General features: G+C 39.2%; 1 protein-coding gene across 1 annotated transcript; it reads left to right on the top strand.

The window, feature by feature from the left end:
• The first annotated feature begins 830 nt into the window (after positions 1-830).
• Positions 831-19,937, top strand: LOC128514015 (GTP-binding protein REM 2-like). Its single transcript, XM_053487637.1, has 5 exons — positions 831-904; positions 3,485-3,795; positions 5,033-5,106; positions 11,832-12,009; positions 19,093-19,937. Exons 2-5 carry the CDS (start codon positions 3,486-3,488, stop codon positions 19,389-19,391), a joined length of 861 nt encoding a protein of 286 aa, XP_053343612.1. The 5' UTR covers positions 831-904; position 3,485; the 3' UTR covers positions 19,392-19,937.
• Positions 19,938-20,153: the final 216 nt, after the last annotated feature.

Raw genomic sequence — 20,153 nt, 5'->3', positions numbered from 1 at the left:
GGTCTGAGTTTGATTTTCTGTGTGTATGGAGTTTTGATGTTGTCCCTGTGCTTGGTGGGTTTCCTCTGGGTACTCACAGTCCTATGACACGTAGATTAGATTAACTGGTGTTCCCAAATTGCTTGTAGTGTGTGGATGAGAGTGTGTCTGTGTATGTGTGTGCCCTGTGATGGATCAGCACCCTGTCCAGGTTGTACCTCACCTCGTCTCATGAAATAGGCTCCAGGGCCTCCACGACCCCGTATACAGGATGAAGCGGTATAGACGATGAATGAGTGAGTGAGTCAACCTTAGCTTTTTTTTTAAAAAAAAGTTATAAACAGTGGTATAAGCATTTCACTGCATATATATGGTTGTGTATGAATTTGAATTTGAAATTATCTTGTATCAGACTCCTGGGTTTGAAGTTGCTCTCTGCTGCCCCCTACTGAACGTGTCAGAAAAATGTCTAGAATGCTTTTTTTTTTTTTTATAAAATAAAATAAAAACAGTAATTAAGGCCGACACACTTTTTATAACAATGTAACAGAATTGAATTTGAAATATCATTTACTTTTCTGGTTCATGTTTAAAGATTCTACCAAAGATAAATAAAAACTAGAAATTTTAGTTCAATGGTTTTTTTCTTTTTTACAGTAAAATAAGTAATATTTTTCCTTTACTGAGAGAAAGAGAGAGAGAGAAAGAGAGAGAAAGAGAGAGAGGTGATGCGGCGAGTCGTGAGCGCGGATCAGGTGGATCCAGGAGCCAGGAGTGGGCGTGTGCGCGCCTGCGGGAGCGCGCGTGATTATAGGGCGGGAAGCGCGCGCGACGCGCTCCAAACTGAAGCGCAAGACGGAGAGAGAGAGACGCGCGCGCTCCGAGAGCATCCCTCTGATGGGTGTTTTGGAGATCCTGGGTCGAGGTAGGAGAGTTTTAACAACAGCTCATGGATTTGTAGACTTCTTATATAAAAAAAAAAAAAAGAAAAAGGAAGAAAGAATAATAATATGCAAAAATAATAATAGTGAACATTTCTTGCATAGATAGTGGTGAAGTTGAGGTTAGAGAGGTGAAGTTTTTGGGAAGGTGGCCACTATTATTTGTTAGAGAGAATTAATTCATTCATTATTTAATTAAAAGATTAAATGCCAAAATGCCTGGATGTCTCTTCTTTCCAGTTATGAGGTTACATCTTGCGTGAATACTGTATTTAGAACTAATAAATCTTTTTTGTTTATTTTTTTATTATTAATTTATTTAACCAGAACTGTCTCGCTTTCTATCTGTCCTTGTAATTCTTTGTCCTATAACCAACAACAGAAAAATCTTTTAAACACCTTTATGGAAATCCAGATGTAGGTTTAGATCTCAGCAGGATTCAGGATGTGGCAAGAAAAGAAAATCTCCATAGATCCTCGTCTAGTGCAATTATAAACCCGGCTAGTCAGTGTGTAGAAAGGATAGATGTTCTGTATCATGGGATGAGGACAGGACAGTGATTATGACTACAGGTCTGTAACCTATAGTGTGCATGTGAGAGTAACAGTACAGTAACAGAAGGTGAGCCACAAAGGCAGAAGCTCCAGGCGCATCAGGATGGATTAGAGAGGTGTGTCAGGATCACATGTAACATACAGAGATGACATGATCCATGCTGCAGCTGTGTCCTGTGTTGAAGCTGATTTTTTGGACGTTGCATCTGAACCTTAAATATCAGCCCAAGGGAAGGCCATTTTTTAAAACTTGATTTCTAATATGATACTTAATTTTGATCTAAATATTAAAGCTTACTTTACACTACTTACTTAAATGCTGCACAACATTGGGATTGGCACCCCATCCAGGGTGTACCCCGCCTCGTGCCCTAAGTCACCTGGGATAGGCTCCAAGCCCCCGTGACTCTGTATACAGGATAAAGATCAACATGGACAAAAATAAATTAATTTAAGATGCACCAATCATCTTAATCTTAATTAGGACTTGATACTAATCGGAATCCGAAATCCTCATAGCGTCAGGCCAAATCTGTGCTGGCTTTAATGCTGAGTTACAGTACATGCAATGTACCAGACATGATGGCAACCTATTCCCATGCAGCATCTCTGTCGTGCCACTCAACCGTGAATAGTCTGAGGAAATCATCCATTATAGCACAGCATGAGCAGAGCTGTGGTGCCTGCTGTGTAGACGTTTTCTGACATTTAAAGGTGCAATTGTGACTTTTTCTTAAATAACCAGGAAGATATGTGGAACACGATTAAAACTGAGCATGATTAAACTGCAGATTAAAGCATGGTCACATCATTGAAGTTCAATCAGCTTTGTGTGTGTATATATATAATGATAGCTTTTTTTCTGTACAAAGCTCCACCTCCAGAGTGGTGTATGATACTGTATGATAAATGAAGAACCATCTGAAACACCAGTGCATGTAATGTCTATCAGAAATGCCCCCAAAATTCACGTTTCATCCCTTTAATAAATCACACCACACTAAAAAAGGCACCACCGGTTAGTATTTTAGCATTACTGAGGTTTTTCTCCAAAAGCACATAATGATGCTGAGCTGTTACTGGCCTTTTTTTTTTTCGTTTTCTGAATTGACTTACATGGGGGTTTGCTCTAAAAATCCAAACAAGCACATGTGCACACTTGTGCTAAGCCAATGGCTTTTATATCTACAAAGATTCCAAGTTACTGATACAGTACTACAGTAGGACGTACAGATGACAAAATCCTGCTTTAGCTTTTTCAATAAGGATTATGCAACCATAAAGATGAACTGATATTGATATCCATCATAAACTCTTTTCTTTAAAGATTTCTTGTGAAATAAGCGTGTTATTGCTGCAGCTGATATATGCCTCATTTTTTCTTACCAAAAAAGTCCATCTGTTACACTAGTCTTGTAAATGTGCCATTTTAGAGTCTATGTAAATGAGACACTGCTGAGCCTCGCCCCTTTAGTGAAGAGCAGAACTGAGCAACAAGCCAGGGGGGTCATATCTTCTTATCTGAGGACACATTAGGGGGAAAACTAACTGACTGGAAATGAACTTATATGTATATATGCATATTTGTAGCAACAACAACAGTCAGCTACTATTTTAAGACATGAAGGTCAGCCTTTCTGGAACAGTTCTTGCAAGAACAGTATTGTCAAGTGCATTTGCAAAACCCTTCAAATACCACGATGAAACTGGCTCTCTGCTGCAGAGATTCATTTAGAGTTACCAGCCACAAAAATCACCAATTAACGAACAGCACCTTGGATTAGAACCATTATAAGTAGCAGATACAGTTCAGCAATAACTGTTCAAAGAAACAATGTGAAAAGAAATAAAAATCTGAAACAACAATGGAGTTGGACAGTGATACAATCTCAATAGCGTTGGCGCTATTTTGCATTGGCGTGCTTTTTCGTGCATATATTTCTACTCTTGAAATTTATGTAATTTCATACAGCTTTTCCTTTTTCATTTCCTTTTTTTATTTTGCGTAGCATGACTCTGTCCAGCGCCCCACCACTTCGTAGGGGAAGCACTCCGGTTCCATTCAAATATCAGCTGCGAAGAGAAGAAGCAGTCAACGATGACTCGGAATGGACGACAGGGATCGGAGTAACCGAAGCAACATCGCCTCCTCCGGTTAACTTTGTCCCAGCTCAGGATGAGGCTGCGGGTGCTGATGCGGAAGAGAAACTGGGAGGACCGTTCCGGATCGCCCTGCTTGGCCAGAACGGAGTGGGGAAAACGTCGCTCGCCATCGCCCTCGCCGGGGAAATAGACAGAACTGCATCTGTGGACTCGGATGGTAGATCGATTTACTATGATAGTGCATAAACTAAGAACAAATCTAGGGCTGAACGATATCTCCCATCTACAGTATATATAAATAGCATGTACCATAATCATGCTGTAAAGTTACTGGATGAGAATAAGTATGATGTTCTACTGTTTACTGTTTTAGAGAGAACACACATTTTTTCGTTGTGATTGCAAACAGAGGCAATTTATGACTAATTTTAGCGGTTCAGTTTTTTATATAAACTGCCTGGCCCTAAAATAAAGTCATACACTCCAATATTTCACTCAATGGCCTTTAGACTTGATTACGGCACACAATGTGGTGGAAAATGATTCCGCGTGTTATCAGGACCACTCTTTCACTGAAAATCCTGAAATATGCCTTTTCCCCCAATAAGCTTCACCAACAAGTGGTTCTTGTTGCAGGTGACTGATGGGAAATGACTGTTCGGCACAATCCTTCCATGCTTTAATAATGTGTTCGACAGCTCCTAACTCAAAAATATTCATTGAGTCATTTGCTTGATGCTGGACAATAAGTTGACCATTATTAAAACAATGCTTTTTTTATCTCAATAATGTTCAGATTTTTAAAAAATTACACATTAGGTCCAAATATTAACTGACTTTTTATTGACTCTAGACTTTATATTGACTCTGTACGTTTCCTGCCTCTTATATAACATTGTGGCATTGTGTCCTGTCTAGTATGTTATACAGTAAAGAGTATAACTGTAGATCCTTAAAATCTAATACCTGTGGTGTTTTACTTTAGATGCCCAAGAACTCGATACAATTTAATATTAGATTTAAAATCATTTTTATTTTTTTTTTACTTATGTGATTTACCAGGACCTCTAGATTTATCCTGGGTGTCTAAATTGCCATCTTAATAGTGATGCTGATAATCATGATGATGATGATGGTGATGATGATGAAACCAAAAGAGGCCGCACTCCACTAGATGCCAGACTAATGTCTATCTATGGAAGTAATTTTTTTCAAAACAGATGCTTTTTTAATGCGCTTCCCAACCGCTAGGTAAATAGAGACCAGAAGCATGCCCTTGATAGTTAACATTGTATAGCAGAGAACAGCCTAAGCTGTTTATTTGTCCTCAGTGGGGGTCTTACTGCAGTTGCATAAGCACCTAGAGAGAGAAAAATAAAAAAAAAAACACCAGTCTCTCAGGAGCTGTTGTCTCTTGGGTCACGGATGTTTGTGTGTCTGTGTGTATCTCGCAGGCGAGGGCTACGTTCGCACGGTTACCGTGGACAACGAGGAGAGCACCGTCTTTATCTTTGATAACTGGAGACAGGTGAGATTGTTAAATCAGTTGCTTCCTCTGTAGGTATGAGCTTCCTGTGGTCTTACAATAAATATTTTGGTTTGCTTATGACTGGCATATTAAACGTTTAAAGCCAGTCACATGGTTGATCATTTTGAGAGATTTGTCATATGGGGTATTCACCAGAATTTCACAGATGCCTGGCTCAGTCATTAATCATTAATTAATGAATGAATTCATGAAGATATACCATGTATATGGCCATATACAACCTGTGTATATTAGTGTGGGTGTGTATATACACACTCCATGCTGGCCAACATGCTGGACATAAATTCAATAAATTCTCCCTAATAGCTCTTATGCATGTAAAATAAGCATTCTAGAATTTTGGATTATCATAAAGTGATATGTTTAGAAATGTAAAGTCACTTTAATATTGTGGCTGAGCTTGGGGGAAAAAAGCTGTGGTAGAAAAGAATTCTCAGCTAGTATTGCTTGTCTTGTGGCTCTTATAATATATGTATTATTTCCATGGATGTTTTGGTTAGTGGGATGTTGCAGCGCTCATGAATGGAAAAGTTAAAACAGCACGTTCGCTCTGTAGGCCCTGTAATGACATTTTTCTCTGCAGGAAGTTGAAAGCATTGAAGGAAAACATGCTTAAAAGAATAAAGGTCAGTGGCAAATGTGTGCGACAGTGGTAAAGCAAAAGGACACATGCCGGGATTGGGCATTAGATAATGCTGTATAGACCTAGCACACATGAACCTACAATATACACAGAAGACCTACAATATACAGTGCATCCTGAAAGTATTCTACGTTTTGTTATGTTGCAGTCTTAAATTTATTATTTTCCTCTTTTCATAATGACAACCTGAAAGAAGTTTATTTGGAATCTTTGAAAATATCTATTCACAGCCTTTGCTCAATACTGTGTTGAAGTACCATGGCCTTAATTAAGTCCTTTTTGAGTATGATGCTGTAAGCTTGGCAAACCTATTTTCGGACAGTTTCTCCCATTCTTCATTGCAGGCTCAGGTTCACGTCTGGGCTCTGGCTGGGCTACTCAAGAACATTCACAGTCACTTCTTTGTTATTTTGTCTGTGTGCTTACAGTCATTGTCCTGTTAGAAGATGAACCATTTCCCCAGTCTGAGGTCCAGAGCACTCTTGAGCAGATTTTCATCAAGTATGTCTCTATACATTGCTGCATTCATCTTTCCCTCGATCTTGACTAATCTCACAGTTCCTGCCGCTGAAAAACATCCCCACATGATGATGCTGCCTACACTGTAGGTATGGTGGTTTTCTTCAGATATGATGCCCAACTTTCAGGCAAAAAAGGTCAATTTTTGTTTCATCAGCTCATGGTCTGAGAGTCCTTTAGGTGCCTTTGGGCAAACTCCAATCTACCTTAAAAGCCTGATTGGTGGAGCGCTGCAGAGATGGTTGTTCTTCTAAAAGGTTCTCCTCTTTCCACAGAGAAACACTAGAGCTCATTCAGAGTAACCATTGAGTTCTTGGTCACCTCCCTGACTTAGAAACTTCTTCCATTTATGGATGATGGAGGCCACTGTGCTCATTGGGACATCAATGCTGCAGAAATGTCTCTGTACCTTTCGGTACTCCTTCCACACATCTGTACCTTGATACAAATTCTTCCCAAATGTCTACAGACAATTTCCTGGACCTCATGGCTTGGTTTGTGCTCTCACATGTAATGTTTGCTGTGGGACCGTTTAATACTTTCCAAATGCACTGTATGGACCAGCATGCTTAAAAAAAGAAACAACTAAGAAGTTTAAAAAATTATTGGACCTAAGTGAAGAACTGTATTATGCATTATTGAGACCTGGAATCATAGTGCTGAACCATCAATGTTTTGGAAGTTTTGGTTGGGGGAAAAAAACTGATGAGGCATCATAAAAATGGACAGTAGAGACCAGAGCTATATTCAATAGTGAAAGTAAGAGCATTTCCATACAAACAATGTGAGCAATGAAAATGGTCATGTGGTCTGATGAGTTCAGATTAATCCTATTCCAGAGCGATTGGCACTTCAGCATAAGAAGGGAAGCACATGAAGTGACTGTACAAGCCTCAGGAGGCAGCATTATGATCTGGGGCTGCTTCAGTTGGTCAGAGATATCCTTATGTGAATAACCAGGTTATCACATCTACAGTCCTGTATAAAGTTGACATATTCCAGAACTCTAATGCTACATTCAAATTACCAGCCTGTAGTGGGTCAATTCCAGTTTTTTATCCCAATGTGACAGAGATCTGATTGTTTGGTTTTTGTCTAAACGCACAAATCTGATGTTTTTCTGATCACATCTGAGCCACTTTTGTGGTCCAAGATCGGATACATATCGAATACTCTGCCATTTGACCTGAATGAGACAAGACAGATCACTTTTTCATGTGACTTTTTGCCTCTGCGCATGCGTGGATTGCAGCAGCAGTGCAGGGCATGAAATCGAACCAGTAGTAAACAGATAAAGCGAGGCTTCTGGCTTTCATCCTTCTTCTGGATCTCAACAATTCCAGCTGACTAACTACTTGCCGTCCTCCAGAGTAAAATCCTGAGCATAATTTTGCTAAAATGAATTAGTGGTCACACAAACTCATGACATGTTTTAACGCAGATGGTGTGAACGAAGACATATCGATGTGCACATGTTTATCATTTCCAAGGACAGACATGTTCACATTAGAATCTGATTATAGTCACAATGTGAACCATCATGACATTCAAATCTGATCTGGTGGGATAAAATTAAGCAATGTGACTTGTAATGTGAATATAGCCTAACTGTGATGTGCTTCTAGGAGCATGAGGAATCATTTTCACACATGAATTGGCCACTACATTGCACACAAAGCTAAAGGCGATCATCAAAATCTTAGCGTGGGCGATTTTTTTCTTTTTTTGTCCAGGCAGTGTATATGAACAGCACATTTGCTATAAGTATAACATAGAATACCAGATAAATAGCAGTTTGCAAGAAACTTAATTGCTTTCCAGTACATGTCTTACAAAGAATGTCATTTGTAAGTAGAGGAAATTTTCTTGACTGAAGACTTATGAGATGTCTGCCTCAGCACTAACTTGCTAAATTAATTCAGTCATTTCTACTATAATTATTGAGTTATTACATATGACATTACCACAGCTGGTTACATTTACTTTTATTTATTCTGAACTAAGTTTATAAAATATATAAATTGATACTGACACTGAAAAAAACACCACCAAAATGCAAATGCATATTAAAAGATTTCCATTACTAAATACGTTCATTATTTTTAACATACTGTAAATGCAACCACAGTGGGGCACAATCCAGTCTTTTTGTTCCATTCCCAAGTCTGGATAAATGCAGAGGGTTGTGGCAGAAAGGGCATCCCTCGTAAAACATTTGCCAAACCAAATCATTGAAATGACTTCCATACTGCATCGGTGGCCCTGGTTAACAACGACCACCACCAGTGCTGTTCTACAGGGTGCTCGTGGAAATTGGACTACTGTTGGTCTAAGAAGGAGAGGAGGAAGACATGTTTGTAGGCAGAGAGAAAGAAAGAAAGAAAGAAAGGCAAAAGTTTAGGAGTGACAGTAGGGACTTTAAATGTTGGGACTTTGACAGAGAAGGCAAGAGAGTTGGTTGACATGATGCAAAGAAGGAAGACGAAGGATATACTGTGTGTCCAGGAGACCAGGTGAAAAGGTAGCAAGGCTTTTTTACCATGATGTGGATAAAAAAATAAATGGAGTAGGAGTTGCCCTGAATTAGGAGTTTGTAACTGTATTGGAGGTAAACAGAGTATCAGACAGGTTGATGAGTCTTTAGCTGGAAAATAATGGTGTGATGTTCAATGTTGTTAGTGATTATGCCTCATAGGTAGGATGTGAGTTAAAAAAGAAGGAGAAATTCTGGAGTGAGTTAAATGAAGTAATGCAGAGCATCCCCAGGAGTGAGAGATTGGTAATTGGTGATGTTGGGGAAGGGGACAGTGGTGATAAGAATATGATGGCAGGTTTGGTCTTCAGGACAGGAACGCAGAAGGACAGATGGTGGTGGACTTTGCAAAGAGGATGGAAATGGCAGTAGTGAAGACTTTCTTCCAGAAGAGGCAGGATTGTAGAGTGACATATAAAAGCGGACGCAGAGGCACTCAAGTGGACTACATCTTGTGTTAACATTGTAATTTGAAGAAGATCAGTGACTGCAAAGTATTAGTAGTGGAGAGTGGTGTGTAAAATGAACCTGGTAGTGAGGAAGTTGAAGAGGACAAAGGAAGAGGACAAAGTGGTGGAAGTTGGAAAAGGAAGATAGTTTTCAGGGAGGAGTTGAGGCAGATTCTAGGTGGTCAGGAGGTGCTTTCAGTTGACTGGACAACTACTGTACAGCCAGGTGATCAGGAAGATCGGTAGGAGGGGTATCTTGATGTATCATCAGGAAAGGGAAAAGTGGAGAAAGAGACTTGATGGTGGAACAAGAAAGTCTGAGAGTATATACAGAGAAAGAGGCTAGCTAAAAAGAAGTGGCACACTGAGAAGACTTAAGAGAGCGGGCAGAAGTAAAGACAGAGGCAGTGTAAGGTGAAGATAGATGTGGCAAAGGCCAAACAAAGAGCATATGAGGACTTGTATGCTAGATTGGACAGTGAGGAGCGAGAGGTGGATCTGTACAGGATGGCGAGGTAAAGAGATGGAGATGGAAAGGATGTGCAGCATGTTAGAGTGATGGAAATGTACTGACAGGTGTCAGGAGGTGGAAGGGAAAATGGAAGGGTTGATGAATTAGGAAAATGAAAGAGAACAAAGAGTAGACGAGGTGACTGTTGTGGAGCAGGAAGTAACAAAAAATCAGTAAGAATGAGGTAAGGCAGGCATTAAAGAAGGTAAAGAGTAGAAAGGCAGTTGGTTTTGATGACATATCTGTGGATTTTGGAGAGTAAGAAGATCCCAGAGGATTGGAGGGGAAGTGTATTGGTGCCGATCCTTTAGAACAAGGGGGATGTGCAGAGCTGTGGCAACTACAAAGAACTAAAGCTGATGAGCCATACCATGAAGCTCTGGGAAAGAGTAGTGGAAGCTTGGTTAAGGGCAGAGATAAGCATTTGTGTGTAGCAATATGATTTCATGCCTAGAAAGAATACAACAGATGCAGTATTTGCTTTGAAGATGCTGATGGAGAAGTACAGAGAAGGTAATAGGGAGTTCATTGTGTCTTTGTAGATTTAGTGAGATGTGCTGTAGGTGTAACAGAAGAGTTCAAGATGGAGGAGAGTCTGCATCAAGGATCGATTCTGAGCCCCTTCTTGTTTGCTATAGTGATAAACAAATAGAAAGATGAGGTCGGAGTCTCTATGGACTAAGATGTTTGCAGATGACATTGTGCTTTGTAGCGAGAGAAGGAAACAGGTAAAGAAAAATCTAGAGAGGTGGAGGTACGCTCTGGAAAGCAGGGGAATTGAGGTTAGTCATAGCAGGACAGAATAAATGTGTGTGAATGAGAAGGACCCAAGTGGAATGGTGAGGCTACAGGGAGCAGAGGTAAAATCAACTATCCAGAGAAACGGAGAGTGTGGAAAGGAGATGAAGAGGCGGGTACAGGCAAGTTGGAAAGGGTGGAGAAAAGTGTCAGGTGTGTTATGTGACAGAAGAGTATCAGTGAGAATAAAAGGAAAGGTGTACAGGACAGTGGTAAGACGCGCAAAGCTCTACGGCTTAGACACAATGGCACTGAAGAAAAGACAGGAGGCAGAGCTGGTGGTAGCAGAGATGAAGACCTTGAGGTTCTCTTTGGGAGTGACAAGGATGGATAGGATAAATAATGAGTCCATCAGAGGGACAACCCATGTGAAATGTTTTGGAGACAAAGACAGAGGAGCCAGATTGACCTGTCCAGTGGTTTGGACAGGAGAGATTGTGTAGCATATTGGTAGAAGGATGCTGAGGTTGGACCTGCCAGGCAGGACGTGTAGAGGAAGACCAAGAAGAAGATTTGTGGACGTGGTGAAAGAGGACATGAAGGCAACCCCTGAAAGGGAACAGTCGAAAGACAAAGAAGAAGATTTTGAACATACTGTGGCTACCGCAAAAGGATATAAAAAGTTTAAAACTTCTTAATCCACTACTCTGCGGCACAATGGCTTCATGGTTATCACCTGTTTAGATTCCAGTGGTGCCATCTGTAGTTGTTTGGAAATCATGAACATCTGCTTGTTCACTTAAACATATGGTGCAGGTATTGCTCTTCTCCATGCATGCTCTCCAGTGCCAGTTCAGTTGATATAGTGCCTGGTTTACATTTATCAGAGACAACTGGTACATTTCATGCTTTAAAATTTGTACGACCGTGGTAGGACTTCCAGTCAACATTCACACTATGGGCAAATTGGAAATGCCAGTTAGTCTAATCTGCATGTTCTTGGACTGTGGGAGGAAACCAGAGAACCCAGAAAAAAACCTCTATGGAGAGCATACAAACTTGATGCACACAGACCAGACGCAGGATTCGAACCCTGGACCTGGAGGTGCAGAGTGACAGTGCTATCCATTAAGCCACCATGCGACCGACATGAACAATATAAAACAAATTGTCAGGCATTGTAATTATTGACTGCTGTTGAAGTAGTGGTCTGGATCCACTTCACAGTATATCAGCTATTCCAAAAAAATGATAACTGTAATCAGATTAACCAGTCAAGAGTATAACTGCTTGCTTTTTTGTGTCTGACAGGATCTGTCCACGCTGGTGTGTGAAGTCTGTGTGTTGGTGTTTTCGGTGACAGACCGACGCAGCTTTCACCGCACGGCTCAGCTCCGCCTCCTCCTCAGGGAAAACCAACCTCAAACTCCCATCATCCTTGTGGGCAACAAGAGCGACTTGGTCCGCTCACGAGAGGTCAGCACGGAGGGTACGTCCCCTAGACCAGGCCTTCTAACTGCTGAATTGTTAAATTAACTAATTATTGTTAAAGATAAGACAGTTGAGGCTTATCTTAAGCTCTTTCTGATGGATGTTTTACATGAGAAGATGACATAATAGAATTTTACTAGTGACTTGATAAAAAAAGGCAAATCAAAACAAGTACTGGTTAAACATGCAAAATGACATAACATAGACAAAATTGAAGCACTTGTCAGAGAAGTAATTTAAATCCACGCCAATCAAGCATAATTACTGCAGATTCCCCTGCAGAACAATTACTCCTGTTTGGATGGAAATTAGAAAAAATGTTGCTTGACAGCGTGCCTACGTATAAAGTCTAAGTTTAAAAGAATCTGTTTCCGCAACCTTAATATTTAAAGCATTCAACATTTTAAAGAATGTCCTTTAAAGCTTATTTTATGGTTAAAATAAACCACATATAATATAATAAACCTATTACTAGACATAATTTACTATAGTGATCAGATTGTTTTGCTCTTTTCAGGCTTACATTTCTAGAAAGAAGCAAAGTTGTCTCTTAATTTGGTTTATTGTAATTTCATAATAAGAAATACTGAATACAATGTAATTTGATCAGATTCAAGATATGGTAACTTGGTAAAATGATACTTGCGCATGTCAGTGTATAGATTTATTATTCTGAATTTTAAACTCGAATCGATATATTAAAAGCAGACACGCGTACAAAAAAATATATATATAATTTCCATATAATTCAGCATTTTTACCAGCATGTTCATTTGAGTCTGTTAGGCAGGTTTTTTGTTTTTGTTTTTGTTTAAAGCTTGGATACTTTTTTAAATGTATATAGAACCAGAATTATCAGCCAGGTGAACTAACAAAATTGAAAGAAAAAGTTTTATTGATATACGTGATTTTCTATATAATCCCCTCCTACACTAATGCACTTATCCCAGTGTTTCACTAGTGCTTGGATACTATTAAATTAGAAAGTTTTCTCAGTCTGGCAGGGCCGACCAGAAATGCTGGCCTCCCAGAAACTCCTTCAATGGCCCAAACATGTGGAAATGTCTTGGAGTGAGGTCAGAAGTGTACATGGTGATGTGGAAATACCTCTGAGTCGGGTTTCTGTGATGTCTGTAAAGTTCCCACAGACGATGCATCTCTTGCAAGTTGGCAACAGGATATCCATTGATTTTCTAAGATCAGGCGATGCAGGCTCCAGTCCAGTGGGAGGCGTCATTGCATAAACTGTGCATAAACTCGAAAGAATAATTAGCGATAATCTTGCAAAACATGAGGACTTCTTAAGAGATGCATGCAGTTTGTATTTCTTTAAAAGATGTCGGTATTGTTTGGATCATTTAATATTTGTACGTTTGCCTAAATCAAAAAGTGTACATTGATTCAATTGCACAGTTCTACCACCTTTATAAAAATTTGGATTGTTTACAGGATAAAAAGCACTGGATATAAAATGTTGCTGCTTTTCTTTGAACTTGATCATGTTAAATGGTTTTAATAGTACAGCACAACAGTTTAAGGAGATGTTTGCAAGATTGATCGAAAAACAAAAAGAAGAGCTGTTCGAATGTATCAGCCAAAGCATCCCTGGTAGCCATAGTGCCTTAATCTTCATTGTTGTGTGGGTTAGGTTTATTTACTGTACTCCCATATGCCTGGGGGTCTGTTCGTGCTGCTACTCTTTACTGAGCATTGACTCTCTTTCACTTTCCTTAGACAGACTTTCTCTCTCCGTCTTGTCTTTGGCTTAGGGTGTGTTTGTGTGCATGCACTGGTGTATGCTTGTTATTGTTTGCGCATGTTCAGTGTGTGTGTGTGTGTGTGTCATGTACCCAGCTGGAGGATTTGGAAATTGGCAGATTTGTGAAAGCAGGATATACAGTCTGATCTACTCTGCGTGGGAGGATTTATTAGGAGGATTTTCATGCAAATAGACATATTGCTCTGGTCACCTGTGTCTTTATGCATCTTTATCCACACACGATTCCAGATTGTTTCTGCTGTGCAGTCTGAATGATCTGGGCTCTATTTTGCCCTCATTGGGTGCACATTCATTAGGGAAGAGGGATGACTCGTGTCTGCGTTTCGGTCTAATTTAGAAGACTCCGGTATCAACATTCTTGGTATAATCTTGAAACTCCGCCTGCAGCTTGTTGCATGACATTTGGGGTTAATTGCATTTGGAGGAAACTATCATATTCTCAGGGGATGTCTAGATCATTAGATTTATGTACAGTAGCTACCATTCTTTCTTTCCCCCTTATAACAGATTCGAGATTGTCTTGTGCTTGTTTGTGTGTGTGTGTGTGTGTGTGTGTGAAGGTAGAGGTGAAGTTTTATAATGAGGTTTTTCACCTGGAAAGCCACAGATCTATTACCGTGCTCTCAACGTGTAGTGTTTTCAGGGCAAGGTGAGGATGACTCACAGAGAGAGATAGAGAGAGGGAGAGAGACAACATGGGGCTCGGAACAATTGTCATGCTCCTAAACTACTTACAATATCACTGGTTTTCTCATCATAAAAAGCACCCAAAACAATTAAAGCCAGTGGAGTCAGGCTAGTATGCTTGTAAAGCATTTAGAGGTAACTTCTGAGCAGGTTGTCTCTGGATACATGGAATGATGGGTAGCAGACTACCAGACAATCAAGTCATCTAAAAATAAAATCTGCTAGACAGACATGGCGAGATTTATTTTGGGGTATGAGAGCATCCTTTTGGGAAGCGGTGGATCTTCATACTGAAAGAATAAACATCATTTCAGCACTTCAAGATGCATCGTAAGCCTCAGCGTTGTGTCTTAGGAATAGCCTGAAGAGTCACAAACAACGGCCAGATGTACTGTATGGAATGACGAAAGCACACAGATAACTAAAATGTCTTGCATAAGCAAGCAATTTTTAATAAAAGTCCTTGCATGAGCCACGAAGTAAAATTGTTGAGCCGATCAAACAGTAACTCGATAATTCTTGATTTGGTATAATATAATAATAATAATTATAATAATGAACATAAAGCATTGAACAGTTTGACAGCAGGCGTGCTAAAAACCATTTTTAAATGTTTACTCACCTCATCCACCTTCAGGTTCTGGGTTCGATTCCCACCTCGGTCTGTGTGCATGGAGTTTGCATGTTTTCCCCCGTGCTTCTTGGTTTTTTTTCGGGTACTCCAGTTTCCTTTCACAGTCCAAAGACATGCAGATTAGGATGATTGGCGTTCCCAAATTGCCTGTAGTGTGTGAATGAGCATGTGATGTGGGTATGTATGTGTGTTTGCCCTGTGATGGATTGGCACCCCGTCCAAGGTGTACCCTGCCTCGTGCCATAAGTCTCCTGGGATAGGCTTTAGGCTCCCCACGACCTTGTATACTATATATACATTAACAAAACATTTAATTTAAAAACCACAATTTAACCTTTTTTTTATTTGCCTAAGAGCAAAAGCTGGTGACTTTGTGATGAGCCAATTGCATCACTTCTTTTTGTCATGTGATCAGTGACGCGAAGATGCTTCCTCTGCAAAACAGCAGCTTCAGTGAGTGGTTTAAATGTGTTAAAAGCATTCTTAGAGAATTTTTAAGCCAAGAAATGGATATTTATACTCTGCTACTAAAATTGCACTCACACCAGCTGCAATAAATGAAAGGTACAATATGTGTCACTTAATGTTCTGGAAATGTTCTGTGAAATAGGACAGTATGTAATTTGGAAGTTCTATAAACACTATGTAATGTACTTAACCAAGCAATATGGGATTCTCTAATGTAAGCACTGTGCTGGAGTAGACAAATAGCTTTATAGAACGTAAAATACGCACAACGATTTGAGAAATGAGATGCACGCTGTGTGTGTGAAAAGCTGTTGGTTAAACGTTGCATACCTGTACTATTATAGTGAGATAAAAAAGATTTTGTGTCTAACAAAACTCTAAACTTTTTGCTTCTGTTTTAAACAAACATTTTTATTAATAATAAATTGCAAACTTAACCATAAAAATTAAATAATTAATTAGAATAAAGATGTCACAACTGCACTGGTTTATCAATTGCAACACAACTGTGGAAGCTGGAGTTAGAGTGTTTTGGGGATAAAATTTACACTGAGAATCCACTCTAATATGACTCAAACAATTTCGACAAAAATATTTTTGCCAAAAAATCTTTTTAACACCCCTTGTGACTCAATGGAACCCTGAACAAAATATTCTGTATCAGTTTGGTTTAATTAAATTTTTTTCTCAAAACTATGTAAAAGCATTTTAAATTATTATTTATCCATAAAATATTTTGCACAGAAACAAGTTGATTTTTCTTTTTAAAGTACAGATACTGAAACCTTGAGTAATAGCAGATACAAAGGTAAAAAAAACAGTCAATATTCATTCTTTTTTTCCCTCTCATAACCTGAGCCAGCATTTTCTGGTGATAAATACCAACGCCAGCAGATTTCAGATAGGTGCTTTCTTTCATTTATCACAATGAAGAAACAGGGCTCACAAACAATAGATATAACTAATCAACAACCATCACATGAATACAACCGGAAACGTAAAACATACTGTATATGCAACGCATAAAGCTGAATGGAAAGCAGGACAGGATTTTTACGGGGACACAATCCTTTATGTATGCATGGTCCCTGACATATAGAACCAATAAGTGGGCCTAGATGTGTTTTTGTTATTTGCAGGCACAGATGCTGGTCATGGTTTCAGAACTCAGACTCAGGGATGAAAAACAGTTTATTCAGAGCTTTCAGTGATGTTGACCAGGGCAGGGCTCTTGGCAGATACAGTATGTAAATGTCAGGGCCTACAGGGCATTTGGGCAAGGCAGAGGTCTTGATGTCCTTGCCCACTTTAATTAACCTTGTATTTGGGGTACAAAGCTGGACAGGACAATGTCTAACCCTTTACTATTACTAGCGTTCTCAGCTGCACAAGAGAGAGGATTGTGTTGACCAGTGAAGGTGCTACTGAGCCCCCAGATATGGCCGGGTTGGTCTTCTTAGATGAACAAATGCTGTCGACAGGGTCCAACAGAAAAGGTGCTTGTTTTTCAGAACCTACTAAAGCCTTAATTTAAGTGTTGTTTTTCTCTATTCAGAACCAACTTACACTAAATTATTTAGGCAAACATTTAAATGCTAAATGGCCTAAAATTGAAGACAATCCCTAAAAAATATAACATAACCTTCGCAGAAAATACCAACAGCTTCCATCTTCTGCAAAAACTGACATTTTGCATAAGTATCACTTCTTCTTTAAAGTTTGTGGGCGGTTGGTACAATATCGCCACCTACTGGACTGGAGTGTTGAGGATTTGGCACAATGAGACACAATGTTTAAACAATGAACACAAGTTAGTTTAGGACTAAATTATTTGTAATTTTCTTTTCTTTAAAAGTTTTTTTTTTTTTTACATTTACAGTTCAGAATTCTTGTTTTCTTGTCAGTATTCAGAGGGAAGAAGTGGGTTTTTATATTTAAATGAGAGAGAGTGGTACTGTTGTATCTGGATTTAATATATTGTACTGTAAGTTTCAATATTATTTTTCGAGAATTTTATTATCTCTTCACTTAATTCAAAAGGCTGAAGTAGGTTATTGGTTATATTAACCTTTAATTTTATTAAGGATTAAACTGCCAGTACCGAAGGAACTACTCTCCCTGACTCTGTACTTCATGAAGAGTGTATTAAATGATAATGAAAACATGTTATTTTGAAATATTCGGTAAAGGTAAGTAACTTTATGCTGGCATGACAGAAAGTAGAGGGGGATGTTATTTAATTGAAAATAAGACTTGTGCCAGATGGATGTGTATTTACATGGTGTAAGTGATGTTTTTGTGACTTTGTTTGCTTTACACCAGGCTGACAAATTTGAGCTGATTGTAACAATCTCACTATAATTAATTGCATTAATTTATTATAGTAGGGAAGTCTGATCTGCAACATATTTGCACCCTTTTGGTTCTTTGCTTATCCATGAGTTCTTATAAGCATCTTTCTGAATCTATTTGACTAGATATTGTAATTTAATTGCTACGGTAAAAATTAAATAATAGGGTTTTTTTTATTTTTTTTTTATTCCAACTTGTGATTTATTTCTTTTGTGGTGATGTCAGGGACATTTTAGGTTTCTTATTTATCCAGTAAAAAGTTTAGGGTAAAGAGATTAAATGATAAAAAAAAAAAAAAAACATTTATTTGTAGCTGTTAGAGGAAGCTGTAACGGGTTTGACGCACAGGTGGCACCACAGACACATGGACCCAGGCGAGGTTATTCTTATGAAAAAGGGAAATATTGGGGAAAAAAATGTTTAAGAAGGGTCTGGTGGCAGTGCCCATCCGTCATGTGGGCACGAGGCTGGTGAGCGATGGCGGCAGGCGGAATGGGGGGCCAACATGGAAAGCGGCTTCTGCATGTTCCCTTGAACTGGTCCCTCATGACATCCATCAGCTGGGCGGCTTTCCCGGCTGGGAACGGGGGCTTTAGTGTAAAAACACAGAGGTCTTCACGAAGGCTGGCTCTGTGCAAAAGTAAAAGTGCCACAGGAGCTTGTGCAGTCTTTTCACAGCTGTCCACAGCGTGAAGATCAAAAGGCGGCATTCAGTTCTAAGCCTTTAAAGTCCCCTTTGAAGCAATTTTAGTGTCTGACTTAGTGTGTAACTTTGCTCTGTAGACCTCAAGCTAAACTCCTTTTTTTGTTTTTATAACGCAGAGAAAGTCTTATAGAAATTGACCAAAATATTTATTTATAATAACGCTACCTTTTCATTTACAGTAAAACTTAACCAACATACTATTGATAGTTAAATCTAGGCTGATTGATCCATTGTGATAAAACTGTGAGAGGGGGAACGATAGCTTTTTAAAAAAAAAAAAAATCACACAACATTGACAAAATATTCTTGTTATTTTTGCTTTTTAACAGGCTTGCAACTTACCTAGACAAAAAAAGGCTTATACATGAACTGAAAGAACAAACTATATCTTGAATTTGTGAATATATACTGTAAGTGTTTCTGTATAATTTACAATGCTCTGTTTGTCTCACAGAGGCTCAATCCAACGCTGCTCTCTATGAGTCTCCCTATGTGGAGCTGTCTGCATCTCTGGACCATGGCACCACCGAGCTTCTGGAGATGACTGTGAGGGCAGCGCGAGGAGAGAGCCTGGGGTCCCTGATGGCCAGCGGTGCCGAAGGTGCGACTGGGGGTCGCCGCGAGAGCATGACCACGCGGGCTAAGCGATTCCTGTCCAACCTTGTACCACGCTATCCCAGAGAAAAAGAGCGTGATGGTGGAAAGTTCTTCAGGCAGAAATCTCGCTCCTGTCACGATCTCGGAGCATTGTGAGTCATAGATAGAGTGAGAGGGTGAAAAACAGAGGCAAGGTAAGCAGGAAAGGGAGAGGTGTAAGATTTACAGTGGAGATGTGTGAGACCAGAGTCTGCACAGAATAAACAAGACTAACAGAAAGTTATTGGGATTTCATGAAATGGTATGAAGAATAAAAAGAGAGTGATGAAATAATATTAATTAAAAAAAATAAGGTAGAGCATTTGGTACAGTTGAAACTGTAGACCTTTGACTGACTGAACAAATGTAGTGTGCATGTTCCACTATATAAAAAAAATGTTTCACGCAAATAGTATAGAGAATATAGTTACTGTGAGTATTTGTGTATTATCCTACTATAGTTGTGTATTTTGAACAAAATTGTTGAAGACATTCAGTTCTAACTCCAAACCCTGGGGAAATCAGTTTTCTGTTCCAACAGTAGAAGGAACTTTTATTCTCCCTGATTGCAATCACATTAATGACTGTGACACTCAAAGTATATGTGCGAGAGCCTGACCCCCAAGGTCTCAATCTAATTGAGGGGTGCATTAAAAGTATTGAAAAATCTCAAAAAAGCTTCCTGTGCCATCATTTACAAGTCAACATCACGAAGTTTGATCATCACAATGACACGTTTTTTTTTTTTTAAAGACAGCTAACATTCAATCCGTCTGACATTTAACGTCTAGCGTTATTGATGTGAACCACTTAAAATGGATGACTTACTGCATGTCGTTCACTAATAATGGGTCTCATTTATCAGCCTTTTATTAAAAT

The sequence above is a fragment of the Clarias gariepinus genome, chromosome 2, assembly GCF_024256425.1.
Source record: "Clarias gariepinus isolate MV-2021 ecotype Netherlands chromosome 2, CGAR_prim_01v2, whole genome shotgun sequence".
NCBI lineage: Eukaryota > Metazoa > Chordata > Actinopteri > Siluriformes > Clariidae > Clarias > Clarias gariepinus.
Note: the sequence above shows the minus strand (reverse complement) of the source record. Positions and strands in the feature narration are given on the sequence as shown.

Bases quoted from the DNA above. Each gene is read 5' to 3' on its own strand.
- LOC128514015 (XM_053487637.1), top strand. From the start codon at position 3,486: ATGACTCTGTCCAGCGCCCCACCACTTCGTAGGGGAAGCACTCCGGTT. The intron at 3,796-5,032 runs GTAGATCGATTT...TGTATCTCGCAG, and splicing joins TGCATCTGTGGACTCGGATG to GCGAGGGCTACGTTCGCACG. The intron at 12,010-19,092 runs GTACGTCCCCTA...TTTGTCTCACAG, and splicing joins ACGAGAGGTCAGCACGGAGG to AGGCTCAATCCAACGCTGCT.